Source organism: Loxodonta africana, chromosome 19 (assembly GCF_030014295.1).
Source record: "Loxodonta africana isolate mLoxAfr1 chromosome 19, mLoxAfr1.hap2, whole genome shotgun sequence".
Classification (NCBI taxonomy): Eukaryota; Metazoa; Chordata; class Mammalia; order Proboscidea; family Elephantidae; genus Loxodonta; species Loxodonta africana.
The window spans coordinates 69,642,636-69,661,313 of NC_087360.1; the positions used below are offsets into that span (position 1 = coordinate 69,642,636).

Here is an 18,678-nt window from a genome sequence, read left to right on the forward strand (position 1 = left end):
AGGATAGAAGCTGCAGTCCCTTGCAAAACCTAATCTAAGAAGGGACATACCATCACTTCTGGTTACTTCTACTGGTAATACAGATCAACCCTGATACATTGAGGGGGAAGACAGAACAAAGGTGTGAATACCAGGAGCGGGGTCACTGAGGCCATCTTGGAGGCTGGCTTCCACAGCCTGACCTTTGACTCAATCAAAGTATGGCACAATTTTAATTGAATCCTTTATTGTCCTGTAAGGTCATAGCATAACTGATTTTATGTAGAACAGGTAGTTCTCATTTCCTAATTAGTTGCTTTGCTCTTTCTCTTCCACATTGAGTACAGTATCCACAGTTATTCCTATGTCCTCCAGTGTCCAGCTTCCATCCACTTCCAGAGGCCTCCTGGGAAAGGAGGTAGAAAGGCTGTATAACGATGAGTGGTAACCAGTTTTCATCATCCAATCAAGTAAGACCTAAAAGATAAAAACCTTAGTTACTACCAAATACTTGTACACACTTGCGTCCCTCTCCATGATCTTTTATAGTTCCTTCATTAAATCGTGGCCTTGGAAGTAACGAAACAGCTTCCACAACTTTCAGAAGAACTTCTGAGAGTTCAAAGGAATGGAGAAGCTCATAACCTCTGATACCTTTTGTTTCAGAGGAGGCCCAGGACACCTGGCACCTGGAGACAGCAGAAGCATTTAAAAAGTTTGAATACCCCACCCATAATGAAGTGGAAAGATTATTCAATAAATAGGTTAAGAATAAAAGATTAATAATTCTATTATGAAAACATTCTGCATCCCACTTTGAAATGTGGCGTCTGGGGTCTTAAATGCTAACAAGCAACCATCTAAGATGCAATCAATTGGTCTCAACCCACCTGGATCAAAGGAGCATGAAGAACACCAAGGTCACACGATAACTATGAGCCCAAGAGACAGAAAGGGCCACATGAACCAGAGACCTACATCATCCTGAGACCAGAAGAACTAGTTGGTGCCCGGCCACGATCGATGACTGCCCTCACAGGGAGCACAACAGAAAACCCCTGAGGGAGCAGGAGATCAGTGGGATACAGACCCCAAATTCTCATAAAAAGACCAGACTTAATGGTCTGACTGAGACTAGAGGAATCCCGGCGGTCATGGTCCCCAAACCTTCTGTTGGCACAGGACAGGAACCATTCCCGAAGACAACTCATCAGACATGAAAGGGACTGGACAGTGGGTAGGAGAGAGATGCTGATGAAGGGTGAGCTAATTATATCAAGTGGTCACTTGAGACTGTGTTGGCATCTCCTGTCTGGAGGGGGGATGGGAGGATAGAGAGAGTTGGAAGCTGGAAAAACTGTCATGAAAGGAGAGACTGGAAGGGCTGACTCATTAGGGGGAGAGCAAGTGGGAGTACGGAGTAAGGTGTATATAAACTTATATGTGACAGTCTGACTTGATTTGTAAACATTCACTTGAAGCTCAATAAAGTTAATATAAAAAAAAAAAAAGAATAAAAGATTAGCATTTGGGAAGAAAAATGATTTAGATCAAAATCTAACCCAGGAGTACACATCAGAATCACTCAGGATCTTTGTTAAAACGGGCATGTCCAGGCCTTCCCTGTAATTTTATAATAGTTCCTGTCATGAAGATTCCCACGGCAATGATCAAAATGTCTGTGTACTCTTGCCTAAAAACAATGCTTGCCTCAAAACAGATTTTAAAAGATGGTGTGTTGCTTTAGGAAAAAATGGTGGATGGCAGAATGTTCCCAGGGGAAGATTCAGTACCAAATATAGGCCATCCTGACTTCTACTGCTAGCCACCGGCCAGGGACCTACTAATATTCCATGTAATAAATGTACACCTATGTCATAATTCTTAAAACTCTGTAGTTTTCCAATATATTGATACGTCTTAACTAATCCTACATAAACAGACTTTTTTAACATTTGTCTTAGTTGTATAGGATAAACTGTCAAGTGAAATTACTGGGTCAAATGACAGAAATATTTTTAAGTATTTTAAAAATATATACTGCGAAATTCTCCCATAGGAACAGTAGCTCAGTTTACATCCACCATCAAAGTCATGAGAATCCCTGTTTTTCCCACACACTTGCCAAAACTGGATATTATTCTTTTTAATCTTCGACATTCTGACAGGTGAAAAAATGGTGTCTCATTTTAACTTGCACTTCTTTGATTCTAAGTGAGGCCAAACGTTTTTTTCACATTTTTATTTGTTACTTGTTTTTCTTCTTTGGAAAACCCTACACATGTTTTCACCTGCTATTCTATGGAAAGGTTTACCTTTTACTTGATTTATATAAACTCCCTATAAAAACTGGCACTGTTACACATAGACAGTACAGACATTTTTTCCAAGTTTATCCTTTAGCTTGATGGTTTTTTCTTAATTATTTTATTTTGCATTCTTGTCATAGGGAGTTAAGTACAACAATCACGACTGAAAATTGTTTACGTTTATATACATAATTATGTTTAAATGCACTTAAAAATTGAAATACACTGAAGTATTATTGGCTTCAGTGTTACACTGCAGACAGATCTAATTTTTATTTGTCTATTTTTCTGTTTTCCAAATTGTTACAAAGAAAAAAATCTATTTGGACCAAAGGAAACAAGCTCCTTGAGAATGATCTAAAAATTACATAGAAGCAGTGGAATTTAGGTTAATAATCCATTAGGGAACAATGGAAACAAAGTTAGTGCTGAAGACTTCTCCTAAGGGTTTGAAAAAAGCATCTTGGCCATGGAGCTGTGAAAATGGAATAAAACCAAAACAAAAAAAAAAGGGCAAGGAAAAACTGAACAAAATTATAATGCAGATTACAATACAGTTCAGAAAGGCCCAGCACACCTGGTCATCCGGATTTCTGCAACATACATATATGCCTTTCTCCTCATCTGGTAACGTATCAGACGCCCCACTGTACCTGAATTAGCTCCTGTCGGATCTACCAAAAAATATTTCTTAGGTTATTCATTTCCTCACCTGCGAGCTGCAGGACTTAAAAAACCTTCTCCTCAGGACACGGCCACTTAGACACCGGAGAGCAACAGTAACTACCTAAGGAATAAAAATATTCAAAAAGGAATTTCAATCCATTACTCTGTTATTCAAATTACTACTATTAAATAACTAAACCCATTGCTGTCAAGTCAGTTGCAACTCAAGGTGACCCCGTGTGTTTCAGGTAGAACTGTGCCCCATAAGGTTTTCAAGGCCGTGATGTTTCAGAAGCAGATCACCAGGCCTGTCTTCCAAGGTGTCTCTGGGTGCGTTTGAACCACCAACCTTTCAGCTAGTAGTCGAGCGCTTAATTCTTTGCTCCTCCCAGGGATAACTTCTATTAACCTATTACGGTCAAGTCAATTCCGACTCACAGTAACCCTACAGGACAGAGTAAAAATATCTCATAGAGTTTCCAAGGAGCGCCTGATGGATTCGAACTGCTGACCTTTTGGCTAACAGCCAAACTATTAACCACTACACCACCAGGGCTCCACTCCTATTAAACGTGTAATTACAAAAGTTCACGTGAGCTTCTGTAACAACTTTAGCTCTGAGAGTAGACCAACATGAAAACCTAGATAAAATTCACTCTAAACGTGGAAATAATTCTGCAAAAAGCTAAAAAAAAAGTTTCCTACTTATTTAGGAAATAAGTTACAGAGCCTTCCAAAGAGGACATCACAGACTAAATGCTTCTGTCTGCCCAGATAATACCCAGATTGGAGCTGGGCTTCTAAATGGACCTACCAAACCCAGAAGGTCCAGTGCCAGCTCAGATCCTAGACAAGAAAACACTAGATTGGAAGGAAACGACAGGTTACCCTTCCAGTCTCCTAGGCTGTGCGCCAGTCCCACGTCATTCCCCAGAGGAGAGCACTAGGCCAGAGTTTGCCCTGATGCTAGGAGCTCTGAGAACCCCCTCCTTGCAGCAGCTCCTGCTTTATCTACTTTACGTAGTGAAATTCTCCATAACCCTTCCTTTGCTAAGATGATCCAACATCTAAAAAAAGCCAGAAAACTGCTAATCTATTAAAGAACAATATAAAGACAGAGATGATGGACAAGTAATTTATTCTGATGCTTAGGGCTAGCATTATCTCTGCCTGTCCTGGTGTGGGTCCTGGGAGTTATGTGGGTGTCATATTACATATAAATGCTGGTTTGGGGGCAGCAGCCCCCTCTCAGGAAAACCATGCTCGAACGAAAGTACTTCCACACACATAGTTAAGGTATTTGAGTAACACCTGAATAAATGTTATTTGGCAGTTCAGCTTTACTGTTACTGCTTCTACTAAAGAAGTTTTATACTAAAATGAAGAAATCACAGATTAAAAGCCAATTTTACTTATTTTTGGAAACAATAAAATTTAATTTTACCCACCCACTGCGTCGAGTTGATTCCGACTAATAGCGACCCTACAGGACAGAGTAGAACTGCCCCATAGTTTCCAAGGAGCGCCTGGTGGATTCAAACTGCAGATGTTTTTGGTTAGCAGCCGTAGCACCTAACCACTACACCACCAGGGTTTCCAGGACTACCCAGCAATTCCACTTGTCGGTCTACGCCCAGGAGACTTGAGAGCAGTGACGCGGACAAACAACATGTACACCAAAGTTCACTGCAGCACAGCTCACGATGGCCCAAAGGTGGAAACAACTGAAATGTCCATTAACAAATGAATGGATAAACAAAATACGGTATGTACATACAATGGGACATTACTCAGCTATAAAGGAAATTCTGATGCATGCCTCAACATGGATGAAGCTTGAAAACATCATGCTGAGCAAAATCATTCGCAAAAGGACAAATACTGTATGATCTCACTTAGGTGAAATAAGCAAATACACAGAAACCAAAAATTATTAATGGTTACCAGGGCTGGAAGGGAGGAGGATGGGGGGAAGAGGGTTTGTTTAGGGACAGGGCGTTTATGTTAATGTTGGTGGAATAATCTGGAAAAGAATAGGGAGAATGGCCGTACAGCCTGAAGAATGTAATCCATGTCACTGAACTACACATGTAAAAACTGCTGAATTGTGTTTTCACCACAATAATTTAAAAACAAAGGTGAAACAGTAACAGATAGTCAATATTTACTGTGAATTCTGGACTACCATGAGTTATTTCCTTCCATCGTTTTAAAAATCTTACTGTGTTAGTATTTTAGAACTCTATGGATTACAGTAATACTAAATACATAATAGGCAGTGAATAGTCACGGTGTATTGCTGAAGTAAGAATGGCATTATTTGTTTTTCAGGTCATTAGTTTCCCCATCCATTAGTGTGTTCCTAAACCCAAGCAGGCTCCCCTATAGCGGGAATTTTGTCATATGGCTCATCATGTGCCTCAAAGCCAGGAAAAGTTCATAGAGAGCACCCCCTGAGCTACACTAAATTACTCCTGTATTATAACATGACAGCCACGGTAACCAGAGCTTGAAGAGACACGAGGATGGAGAAGACTTAGTACAGACGTGTCACAGGTGTGAATTTGTCACATACAGCAAGGGCTGAATTAAAGGTCTTTAAAGAAAACAACTGTGTTCCTCCTGGGGGTTCTGTATCCGGATTGCATATTTCATTGTCCTCATTTTTGTATGGCTTTCAGGTTTTCCTCAGACTTCCAAAGTACAAAGGTTAAATGTTGCAAATGTGTTGACAAAAATGAGACCCTCTCAACTGCTATTATGGCTACATGAAAAATGATTTTCACAGAGAGTATAAGAGTTGTTGAGTGCCATGAGATGGAAAACCACGAGGGCTTTGGGACTTTCCTTCTGCATTCGCTGCCTAAATGACTTACGTGCTCCTGTCCCTTAGTGGCCTCTCTTTAACTCCGCTGGGCAACGGCAAGGAGGCAGCCCAGCCCCCTAGGCAGCAACCACCTCTTAAATTAAAACCTCTATAACATAGCTGCTCTCTTTATTTTCTCTTTTTTAAGGGGAGACCTACCATTTGAAGTCATCTGCTGATTTCAATTCTGTGTAAGTTACTCATTTGCTGACCTGAAGTTTTGGAAAAGCCCACGTACCCTATTTCTGTCTGATGCTGTGGGTGGGCTCTAAAAACAAACTCAGCAGACAGCAGCTTCCAAAACAGGACTCAAACCAAGGAGTCTCATCTGATACTGATTTAAAACAAGACTTAACTTCAGTGGAGACACAAAAGCACATACCCCATCATTTTTCTCTACATCCAACTTTGTTGTTAGTTGCTGTCGAGTCAATTCTAACTCATGGAAACCCCGTGTGTGCAAAGCAGAACTGCTCCATAGGGTTTTCAAGGCTGTGATCTTTCAGAAGCAGATCGCCAGGCCTGTCTGCCTAGGTGCTTCTGAGTAGGTTTGAACTGTCAACCTTTCAGCTATTAGTCAAGCAATTAACAGTTTGGACTCCAAGGGACTCCAAGCCCAACTTCAGGCACGACATATTTACTTGCTCTTAAACAAGGAAAAAAACAAGCTTACTTCTTCAGCTGCTTCAGGAGGTTCTTCAGGTAACTCAAGAACCTAAGGAAAATAAGTACTGGTAACAAGAATGTCAACATCTTCAAAACAGAAAAAGTAATCTATGGGAGGAATTCCTTTTAATACAGAGTTTAGACACATTTAAACTTGAAAGAATCTATCTTTTAAATGCATGCATCTACAGAACAAGAATGAGAGCTAAATTAGTAAATGTCTTTGGGTAAGCAACCTTGTGTTAATAACAGATCATAAAAATGGGATTTGGGATAAGAGTACCAATCTATACACGGTTAAAGAATTTTGTTTTTATGGAGTTCCCAGATAACATACACATAAAAACCAGAACCACATACACATAGGTACTACTAAAAGCAACAGAAGGTAAATATTAACTTGAAATACATTCAGTAAGACCCCACATTATTTAAGCTCATGCATACATGCATTTTAACACGAGTGCATTTAACTGTCCTCACTGGCCCTTTTAGGAAAGAACAAGTTAGCAACCATTCACTCTGGTTCCTTTCAGCATTTACTCATGTTTCCCTATTTCTGTTAATCTGTTAAGTAAAAGAATGTTCAGCCCAATAATCCATGGCCATTGAGTTGAGTCCAACTCATAGCGACCCTATAGGACAGAATAGAACTGCCCCATAGAGTTTCCAAAGAGCACCTGGTGGATTCGAACTGCCGACCTTCTGGTTGGCAGCCATAGCACTTAACCAAATGAAGATAACACCTCCTCCGATCCAGGACAATCTAACTGAAGATGGAAGATCAGAAGTATGAAGCTGTAGAGCCTGAGGCAAGGGTTACCCACTGCTGTTAAGTCGTAGTAACCCTATAAAAATTTTTTTTTTTTTTTTTTTTTAGCTCTCATTAAAACACTTGTTATCAACCATTTTACCTCCAGGGACCCTTTTTATTTTTTAATACCACAGGTTCCATGTTTCATTACATTTTATCTAACTCACTGCATTTATCAAATAATAAATCATTTGTTTCCCTTTGGTATCAAAAACATTATGACTGTCAACCAAAATTTACCACAGCATGAGACACTGTTATTAGGAAGAAACAAAAAAATCTGAACTTGTAATTAATCCCCAGGCAGTTCATTAGGTTTTTCTTTTTTCAATACTAGAAACAGTTAAACGACCCTATTCCCACCCTCAAGGACTACCATGGGACCAGGGAACCTCAGGCTGAGAAGCAATACGTTAAAAACTACTTTCATTGAATAGATGGCCTTCCAGCTTTCCCTAAGAGGCAGTAAAAACAGATTTCTTAATTTCCAACTTTTTCCAGCTCCAACTCAGAGTCAGTTTAGGGATTAAAGATCTGAAAGTAGAAAACCAGGAATAATAAAGCTGGGCACCACCCGTTACAAAGTGAATAGTTGCTATTCACTTTTCTAGAAGGGCCAGTGAAGAAAATTATGCCCTCATGTTAAAAGTAGGTTTTAGCCGCTCACTAGATATGGCTTCATAATGTCTTAAACTGCCTAATAGGACTGTTTACCTCGGTAAACATTATATTTGCCATTTCTTCAAATTAATTCCTCAAAAAGAATGGAGTGTTTTCTAAACGTATTATCATTTACCTTCATAGCTTCCCTCTAAGTTTGATTCAGAACGTCAGTATTACTGCTGGACAGGGAAAGTGGTTCTTAAGGAAGCTGACTGCTTTGTACGGCGGTGAGAAGGCACCGTCTGGATTATCTTCACCAATTGACCAACCGCCCAGAGAACAATATTCCCACAGCACACGGATCCAATTCCCCAGGAGGCATTCCGTAACGGAACGAACCTTCTTTTGTGGGGGCTGCTCAGCAGGTGATGAAACTTTGGTGACAGGCTCAGGCAAGTTCCGTCTCTTTGCTGCTTCTCTGTTTGCAGTTTCGAAAGATGTCTGACTTGCATTCTTAAGCAGCAAATCTTCATCACCCTGGTCAAGAAAAAGAGGCAGTGTCTAAAGAAATACACCCCATCAACTTTATTCTGTTCACAAGGGTGATTTCTTTTATCCTGATGGCATTTCAGCATAAAAATATAAGTGGGTCATCATTTAAGCCCAGAAAATTAAAGCATATCTCCTTGGGAAAAAAGGCCTGGAGCTCACACTTCTATAGAAACTAACGTTACCCAGTTCTGGGGTTCCTCTGATGGATAAGAGGCTGAGTGAGCCCTGTGTATCTCTGACCCCCAAGTTTCTCAGTACGATGGAAGGAAGAGAACAACCTGAATGATATCCTTTCCTCCTTTCAGTAAAGGAAACAGGGCAGTACAAGTGATTATGCCTTAAAAGACCATGAAAACAGAACATGTATGTTGAAAAAGTATGTCTATGTACATGATCATGCAAAACTTCTGTGGCTGACAAGAACTCAAAATATAAAATACGAGTACTTTCTAACCCCAAGCTTGTGACCATTGCTTAACTTCCAGGTTTCACCCGTCATCTGATAGAAGCGCTCTTCCAGTTTTTTCAATTTCATTTCCTGGTGAGGTTTTAAAACTTTCTCTAAGTATCTGCTGACCTGTTCAAAAAATAAATTAGGGGTTGTTAGTATACACATCAATGTTTCTCAGTGTGTACATTGTCTAAGAAGTTTTAAAAAAGAACTGGCTACAAAATTGTGTTTCCACACTAATTCCATTTTGCTAAAAGGCAGCACCTTCAGCTTTTGCAATTTTATACATGTACATAATAAAAAAAGTAACAAATGTCCTATCCTTATATTTGCACGGTCATCTGCCTGTATATCCTTTAAAGTGTTTTCAGTGCAACAAAAACTTAGTAGCAGGAAGGGAGACAAAGACAAATAGGACATGGTTCCTGAAGTGTGAGTGGTTTGTTCACGGCATTATGGTTTCTCATATTGTCAGATCCTAGAAGGCATGAACTTGTTTGGAGGAATGTTAATTGTATAGTCTGATCATGGGAAAGTAGAAAAAATAATATTTGGAATTGAAAGACACAGAATTGAGACATCTGGTTTTGAAATGATGAAGTTAAGCCACTCCTCCCTTTCTCCTCTTGAAAATCATCCCAAATCAATACAGGGAACAAAAAACAGAAACTCAGATTCCATCACTAATGACACAAAGAAACACCAACCCCAAACCACTATATCTGAACACAGGTGGAGGAGTGGTAACTGATGTAACGGAGTGGAAAAGGCTGAAACCTAAGTGCTTGCAAATGAGGACAACGATAAGAAGCAAACCAGGGTACTCCACAGACCCTGGAACAGCTCAGATCCCATGGCCGGGAGATGGAGTGAGGCACAGAGCTGAAAACAGGGAGTGGGAGCTGAGACGGGGAGACAGGCCATGCCTGGACCAACAATGAGTTTGCGGTGAATCAACAATTACAATTACACTAATTCTTTGCACCTGAGATTTTTTAGGAAAAATTAAATAAATAAATAAAAGAGCTATTAGATCCCCAGACTCGCTATCCTACCATACACAGCTAGGCATGGAAGGTTTATTCTCTGAGAAAATGAACCAGAGAGGCTCCAGATTCACAGATCCTAGGGCGAGTAGGGGGCAGGGGTACAAACAAAAACACAGAGTGAATGAAAATGTACACACTGAAAGCTAAGACTTCTCAGCCTCTTTGTCCTACTTAAGATTGCTGGCAGCTAACTATTAAGCTCCACTCAACCCCCAACCAAGAATGGTGCTGGCAGAAGTAGATATCCACCTGCAAAAGAATGAAGTTGGACCCCTACCTCACACCATATGTGGAAATCAACTCAAAATGGATGAGTGACCTAAATATAAGTGCTAACACCAAAAAACTCTACAAAGAAAAACAGGAATAAATCCTCGTGACTTTGGATTTGGCACTAGGTTGTTTACGCAGATATGATACCAAAAGAACAAGCAATGGAGAAAAAAATAGATAAATTAGACTTCATCAAAATTAGAAACTTTTGTGCATCAAACAGTATTATCAAGAAAGTGAAAGACAACCCATGGAATGGGAGAAAAAAATTGCAAATTATATCTGATATATATATCTAGAATACATAAAGAACTCCTACACTCAACATTTCTCCAAAGAAGATAGACAAATGGCCAATAATCAAATAAGATGCTCAACATCATTAGTCACTAGGGAAATGTAAATCAAAACCATAATGAGGTTAAAAAAATAATAATAACAAAATAAACAAGGGTTGGTAAGAACAGGGAAAAATTGGAACCCTCATCCACTGCTTGGGGAAATGTAAAATAGTGCAGCCACTGTGGAAAACAGTTTGACAGGTCCTCAAAAAGCTAAACGCAGGATTACTACACGACTCAGTAATTGCACACCTGTGTATATGCCCTGGTGGCACAGTGGTTAAGAGCTCAGCTGCTAACCAAAATGTCAGCAGTTCAAATTCACCAGCCACTCCTCGGAAACCCTATGGGAAAGTTCTACTCTGTCCTATAGGGTCACTATGAGTCACAATCAACTCCACGGCAAACGAGTTTGGTTTTTTGTTGTTTTTTGGTATATACACAAAAGAACTGAAAACAGGTACTCAAAACAAATACTGGGACATGAATGTTCACTGCAGCACTGTTGACAATAATGAAACAACCCAAGTGTCCATCAATGAATGAATAGATGAACAAATTGAGGTATATCCATATAATGGAGTATTATCTAGCCATAAAAAAGTAATGAAGTACTGATACATGCTACAATACAGATGAACTTCAAAAATATTATGCTAAGCGAAAGAAGCCAGACACAAAAGGTCACAAATTGTAGGATTTCATTGATAGTCAGTCCCTGGGTTATGAACATCCAACTTACATACAACCCATAGTTACGAACCAACTCCTGTAAAGCCTATGATATTAAAAATCCAAGGTACGTACAATGGTTTGTAGCAACAAATGGCACTACTTTGCAACGCATCAAAACATTATTATTACTACTACTGTATTACTATGTTAAAGAAGTTTTAGTGTATCTGGAAGTGTTTCTTTGATGTTTTTGTGCACGAAAACGTACACTATATACTATATAATACATAATCATATTACATACTATATACTAAGACAAACATTTGACTAACTGACATTAGACACAAGCCGTACCTAACTGTTCCGACATACATACAAATTCAACTTCAAGGCAGACTTAGGAAGGGAACTTGTTCACTGTCCACGGACTGCCTCTCTATGAAATATATCCAGAATAGGTGAATTCATAGAGACAGAAAGCAGACTGGTGGCTGCCAAGGAATGGGGGGGCAGGGGGTGACTGCATTTAATACGTTCAGGATTTTCTTCGGCAGTGATGAAAGTATCCTGGAATTAGGGGTAGTGATTGCACAACACAGCGAACATACTAAACGTCACTGATTTGTATACTTTTTTAAAACGATTAATTTTATGTTATATGAATTTCACCTCAATATTAAAAAAAAAAAAAAAAAATCTGGGCACACACAGAAAGCAACAGACCTGACTTGTACGTGCCCCCGACATTTTCGTGTTTTCTCTGTATACAGTCTCTAGGAAGCCTGCTTTACCTTTTCACCCTGTGCTTCCTGTTGCTTCTTTCTCACAAGTTTTTGTCTTTTCTCATTCTCCTCCTCTTCTTTATCTAAGACATCAAGACATTAAACGATTTTTTAATTCCCAAGCATCAATCAGTTGAATGCAATTTTCTCTGAAAAAAGTCTGTAGATTTTAACATTTTGAGACAGACAAGAAGCCTTATTATAAGAGATTCTATTTTTCAAACGATGTAACGTACAATACTGATTTTTTATTCACTTGAAGAAAAGCTCACTGTATTAGGCTTTATACACATTCCTAATTGTGATTATACACCGGGTAGTTGTATGCAGGCAGGTGAAACAAGTCTAGACGTAAAATCTGCAGCAAAACCTCGGCTCTGAAGCAAAGCTTCTCTAACGTCTGTTACTAAACCCACTGTCATCCCGTCAATTTGACTCAGAGCAACCCTACAGGAAAGGGCAGAGCCGCCCCACAGGGTTTCCAAGGAGCAACTGGTGGACTCGAACTGCCGACCTTTTGGTTAGTAGCTGAGCTCCTACCCACTGCACTACCAGGGCTCCAATAAATCAATAGTAGAGCATAATCCATAAAGCCACTGAGGGCTGACTGCTCCTAAACTTTTAGTACACACTCATTTTGCAAACCATTTGATAAAATAAGGAGGATTAAAGTTTCGGATGAATTTGAAGACTTCTGTCTCAATATCTGATGACAGTAGGGAAGACAGAAAGTGTATGAGCAAGCTGATTTTTTATTCACTTGAAGAAAAGCTCGCTATATTATGATTATACATTAGGCGGAGCCCTGGGTGGCATAGTGGTTAAGAGCCTGGCTGCTAACCACAAGGTTGACAGCTCGAATTCACCAGCCACTCCTTGGAAACTCTATGGGGTAGTTCTACTCTGTCCTGTAGGGTCATTTTAAGTCGGAATCGACTCAATGGCAACAGGGTTTTTTTTTGTATACATTACATAGTTGTATTCTTCAGTGGTGATTATGTCTCAAAATTATCAACCCATAAATGCACCAAAACAACTTCTCCAACCACATAAATGTACTTCAAGTACAGAAACTGGACAAGTACGTATCTCCCTTATTTATAAAACACAGAATGCCTTGCCTAATAGTTTAATGTAAACAGCAGATAGCCTCTTGATATCAAAATATATTTAACACAAACTTTCTAAGTTACAATCCTCTCGTTGACTTTTTCATATGAATAATTTCAAGTATGAGATCAAATATTGAAAGAAGGAAAAAAATTCCTAAATCTATGATTGGGAGACCCTGAGATATCCAGAGTGTCTTTACATTTGGGTCAAATGGTGTAATCTTTTAGGATTATGATTTTATTCACAGTTAATCTGAAATGGCTATAAATATAATGTACCAAATTCACTACTGGCAAGCGCCTTTCTAATAACATGAAAACATAGGCTTAGTTTTAGGATTCATCTTGTATGGAACTAAGTACAATACAGTTTTAAAAGGCTTCTAGAACTCATGATTTTTTTTTTTAATTGTGCTTTAAGTGAAAGTTTACAAATCAAGTCAGTCTCTCATACAAAAACTTAAACACACCTTGCTATGTACTCCTAGCTGCTCTCCGCCTAATGAGACAGCACACTCCTCCTCTCCACCCTGTATTCCCTGTGCCCATTCAACCTACTCCTGTCCCCCTCTGCCCTGTCATCTCCCCTCCAGACAGGAGCTGCCCACATAGTCTCATGTGTTTACTTGAGCCAAGAAGCCCACTCCTCACCAGTATCATTTTCTATCTTATAGTCCAGTCCAATCCCGGTCTGAAGAGTTGGCTTTGGGAGTGGCAGAACTCACAAATTTTTGCTTATCAAAACAAAAAACATCTGAGTTTCTGTTAAAGCTGATGAAAAATTTAGAAATGGACACTAGTGATGGTTGCAAATCATGATTAATGTAACAATGTCACTGAGTTGTGCATGTAAAAATTGTTGAAATGGAAAATGTTTTGTTATATATATTTTCTTACCACACATACACACAAAAATCACAATTATGAAGCCCTAACGAACAAACAGATAACAGTATGAATCAGTTCTCCTAAGGAAATGTTCCTACTCTTTGAGCCAGTAATTCCACATCTAAGACGTTTCTTAGAAATTATATTAAAGTTAGGACCAATCGAAATATTCATCCAGGGTAGGAAAAATGGTTCGGTGAATCGTAACAATCTGCAGTCATTAAGAAACATCTTGTAGAAAATGATACAATATAGGAAAGTGACTTGGAATATTGAAAAGAGGAAAAATCTGGTTATGAAACAACCCCAAGCTTGCAAAATAAAAAGGCCTGGAAGAATACTTCAATCAAAATCAAAATTTAAAAAACACAAAAATAAAAACAAGCATGATTTTCTAAAATTAAGAATACTTAACTATACAGAAGAGATAGGTACCTCAATAAAACTTCTAAAATGGAATGAAAAATAAACAGGTAACAGCCCTTAGAGATTCATGGTAGGTACATTCACCATTTGTAGAATATAACCTGTAGGTGCCAAACAGCCATTAAACTGCACAGACAATCCAATTTAAAAATTAATGAATTTACAATGTACCAATTTAGAAAATGCATACATAAGGAAAATGAACAATTTCTCACAAAAATGTTCAGATTTATAATTCATTCAAAATAATTATGAACTAAAGTTGTAATGATGATCCCACCTTGAAATTACACATCACAAATAATGGTGAAATTGGGAGAGTGCTGACACATTCAGGGCTTTGAAACCAATGTCACGAAACACGCCGTGTATAAATTACTAAATGGGAAACTGATTTACTCTATAAACTTTCACCTTAATAATAAAATGTTCAAAAAAATAATGATAAAATGGTTCTTAGTGTACAAATTCCTAGAATAAACAAAGAAATTTAAGTGTAAAAGGGTACCAGAAAGAATACACTCACCTTTCAGATAAACTCGGGAACATTTAAATGAGTTAAGCCATGAGGTAGTCACAGAAATGATTAAAGAAAGAAGAGCAAGCAGTAAGAAAATCCGGCCACACAGCAAAATGAGATCTTTAATTCCTTATAAAAGAAAAAAAAATTACAATTAATAAAAAAACACTTCTCTTGATACTAGTAATGAATGATACATACTAGAAAAGCACCCTAAAAGTTATTTTATGCAACTGCCTTATGATTTTTTCATATAATATTCCTTGTGTGATAAAATTCATCATAGTTGTCACTATCAGAGCAAGTTTTCAGAAACTAAAATCTCCACTACACGTAAACTGCTTCCGTTTTAGGAATATAGGTATAATGGGAGGGACTGGCTACCTTGTAAATATTATGACTGTCAATAAGTAATAAATTCTGGTTTCCCTTCTACCCAGAAAAGGGGATAAAATTACCCAGATTAAAATTAAATCAGTAAAAATGTGCAAAGTACCTACTTTGTGTAACAGAATTTGCTAAGTGGTGGGGTAGAGGAGATAAAAAGTTGAGGGAAAAATTGGCTCCCACCCTCCAGAAGTTTTTAGTTTTGTTTTTTAATTGTAAAAAGTTACATGGTAGAGGCACAGAGAACCCTCTGTGCTACCAGGGTAACCCTGGTGGCATAGTGGTTAAGTGCTATGGCTGCCAACCAAAGGGTCGGCAGTTCGAATCCACCAGGCGCTCCTTGGAAACTCTATGGGGCAGTTCTACTCTGTCCTATAGGGTCGCTATGAGTCGGAATTGACTCGATGGCAGTGGGTTTGGGTTTGGTTCTGGGTTAATCTTTACAGAAGCAGAACACCAGTTCTCCCACAGAGCCACCAGATGGGTTCAAACCACCAACCTTTAGGTTAGCAGCCCAGAGCTTAACCGCTGCACCACCAGGGTTCCTTTCTCCTTGACTAGTAACTCAAATACTAGCGCAAAGTAGGAGACTCTAGATGAGCAGAGGAGGTGGAGGGGTGATGTAAAGGTAACAGACCAGGTGAATTTTGGAACAGGTGAATATGGCACAGTGGTTAAGCAACGTACTGCTAACCAGGTCAACAGTTCGAATCCACCAGCCGCACCTTGGAAACGCTATGGGGCAGCTCTACACTGTCCTGTAGGATCACTATGAGTAGGAATCGATTCCACAGCAATGGGTTTGGTTTTTGTTTTTATCTCATTTTGATAAAGATATCGTTAGATTCCAATATAGCTTGAGTGTGTAGGAGGTTCCTGGAGGGCCTTTTGCAGATTTTTTTCAAAAGCATTTTAATTTCCTATTTAAAGCAACATTTCTGGGCTCCTGACTCCTGTGAGATGAGGAGCGAAGGTGAAGAGAGGAAATATAAAAAGCTAAGTTTCATCATGGTCTCTAACCTTAGAACTTTGTTTAATAAGACAGACAAGTACACTGTTCACTAATATGTCCAAAACAACTCCTAATTCTCCATATGCCTACAGTACTGTTTTCCCCTTATTAATGGCATTACCAACTACCTAGGGTTGTTCAACCCCACATGTGGGAGTCATCTTTGAATCCATCAAAAAGTCCTGTTGATTCTACTTCCTAAATTTATTTCAAATCTATCCACATTTCATTTCTTGTTATCATCCCAGAGCCCCTGGGTGATGCAAACAGTTAACGTGCTTGACTACTAACTGAAAGGTTGGAGATTGGCGTCCACCCAGAGGCACTTCAAAGAAAAGCCTGGCAATCTACCTCGGAAAAATCAGCCATTAAAAACTGTTTGGAGCACAGTTCTACTCTGACACACATATGGGGTCACCGTGAGTAGGAATCGGCTCCACGGCAACTGGTTCCTTGGTTGGTTATCAGCCTAGCCCAGGCCATCCTCATGTCTTATCTCCTTGAAACACCTAATTTGCCTCACTGCTTCCACCAGTCTCCTTTCAAAACACTGCCCACACAGAATCCAGGGTCACTTTATTAAAACCTTACGGGAGTCAATTAATTTCCTTTTATCTCAGTTCTCTTAACAGTAAAATAAGGATTATAACATTACCCACCCCTAATAGTTGTGGTGCAGATTAAATGAGATAGTAAGTCATGACTAAGCACTTAGTGACTGACTATTTATAGGGGCTTAATAAATATTATCTTGAGCCACTCTCCCCGTTACTCTTCTTGATCCAGCCACGTGGCTTCATCCTTTCCTCCAACACGTCACAATTTCTTTTACCCTTAATATTCTTCCCCTGGTTTTCCATAGGGGTGGCTCCTTACCACCAGTCAAATCTCAGTTTAAGGATTAATTTCTCAGGTGTTCCAAGTACAACCTTAAATTGGGCTCCTATATTTTATCATATCATCCTGTTAATTTCCTTTAACAGTACTCATCACAATTTTTGCCTCTGTACCTCCACCACCAGAGCCCTGGTGGCGCAGTAGTTAAGAGCTTGGCTTCTAACCAAAGGTCCGCAGTTCGAATCCACCAGCTGCTCCTTGGAAACTATGGGGCGGTTCTACTCTCTCCTATAGGGTCGCTGTGAGTCCGAATAGATTCGACGGCAAAGGGTTTTACCTCCGGTATACGCAAACCTTCACCAGAGCTTAGAACATGTGCCCCGGGCACCTAACGAACGAAGTGCCTAACCTAGAGTGGGCATTCGCCTATGAACACGGCTAATTCAAAAAACCAAACCCGCTGCGGTCTAGTCATTCCAACTCATAGCTACCCTATAGGACAGAGTAGTACTGCCCCACAGTTTCTAAGGAGGATTCGAACTGTCGACCTTTTGGTTAGCAGCCGTGGCTCGTAAGCACTGCGACACGAAGGGTCCATGAATATTTCTAACACTGGAGGAATATTTCAACGACAACGTCAGAGACCAGCCGCCGCGGAGAACTTGGGTGCCCTCCCCGCCAGACAGCACCGGAAGAGGGTGGTGGGCGCGGTGCAGTCTGGGAATCGTAGTCTAGGCCGCTCAGGCAAACGGTAAGCCTACGTGACTTACACAGTTAAATTACCGAGGCGTGAGAGCCCGGGGAAAAAAATCAACACTTACCTAGATCCGGAATCCCACGCCGGAGCTCCAGACATAAGACGGGAATAGCGAAGAGAAGGAAAAGACCAACGACCCCACGGGAAGCCATTGCGGTAGGAGCCCGCTTCCGGCCGGAAAACCCGCCCCTCTGGTTGGCCGGGCCCTCGAGGGTGCGATGGAGCTCCTCCTGAGGGGAGTTTTGGGAGTTAGACCCTAAACGGTCATTGGTGGAACTGAGATAAGCCCCTCTGTTTTTGAATTCATTGTCTGAAACCTTACTTCCGAAGTAAAAGTCACCTCCCCTCGTCACATGACGTCCAAGGGAGGCTGGGCCTCACGGGCGCCAGGCCGCCTGGTCAAGTTGTGTGAGGGCAAACCGCGGCCTCGGCGGTGGCCTCAAGTAAAACGAACTTGAAAGTGTACGAGCAGTTGAAGCCGTAAGGAGGCAGCCCAGCCTTGTGGCCGAAGGAGTGATGGTGGGCTTTGGGGTCCAGGCAGCTAAGCACTTTCTCAAACGGTTCCTGCGGGAGGACAACGCAAAAGTGGGGACTGGCACCAAATACCTGCCCCCACACAGATCCGGGAGACCCGCTCCCCTTTGTTTTGCTAGCTTGGGTTCTTATGAATGGCCTAACCTTGGCCTCAGAGTTCATCTATGACCTCATTGCAC

The 18,678-nt window shown here is 40.2% G+C and overlaps 1 protein-coding gene across 2 annotated transcripts; it reads right to left on the reverse strand.

Moving 5' to 3' along the window:
* Positions 1 to 209: 209 nt before the first annotated feature.
* Positions 210 to 18,299, reverse strand: UBXN8 (UBX domain protein 8). 2 transcript variants are annotated; one of them, XM_010592472.3, is made up of 8 exons: positions 18,030 to 18,298; positions 14,979 to 15,101; positions 12,036 to 12,109; positions 8,910 to 9,032; positions 8,303 to 8,440; positions 6,494 to 6,535; positions 3,001 to 3,075; positions 210 to 456 (listed from the first exon to the last, which is right to left on the reverse strand). In XM_010592472.3, the coding sequence occupies exons 1-8, from the start codon at positions 18,115 to 18,117 to the stop codon at positions 289 to 291; spliced, it is 831 nt and encodes a 276-aa protein (XP_010590774.1). In that variant the 5' UTR covers positions 18,118 to 18,298; the 3' UTR covers positions 210 to 288. The 2 variants fall into 2 exon arrangements, with proteins under 2 accessions (XP_010590774.1, XP_023406903.1); XM_023551135.2 differs by lacking the exon at positions 6,494 to 6,535 and having other exon boundaries at positions 18,030 to 18,299.
* Between the last annotated feature and the right edge of the window lie 379 nt (positions 18,300 to 18,678).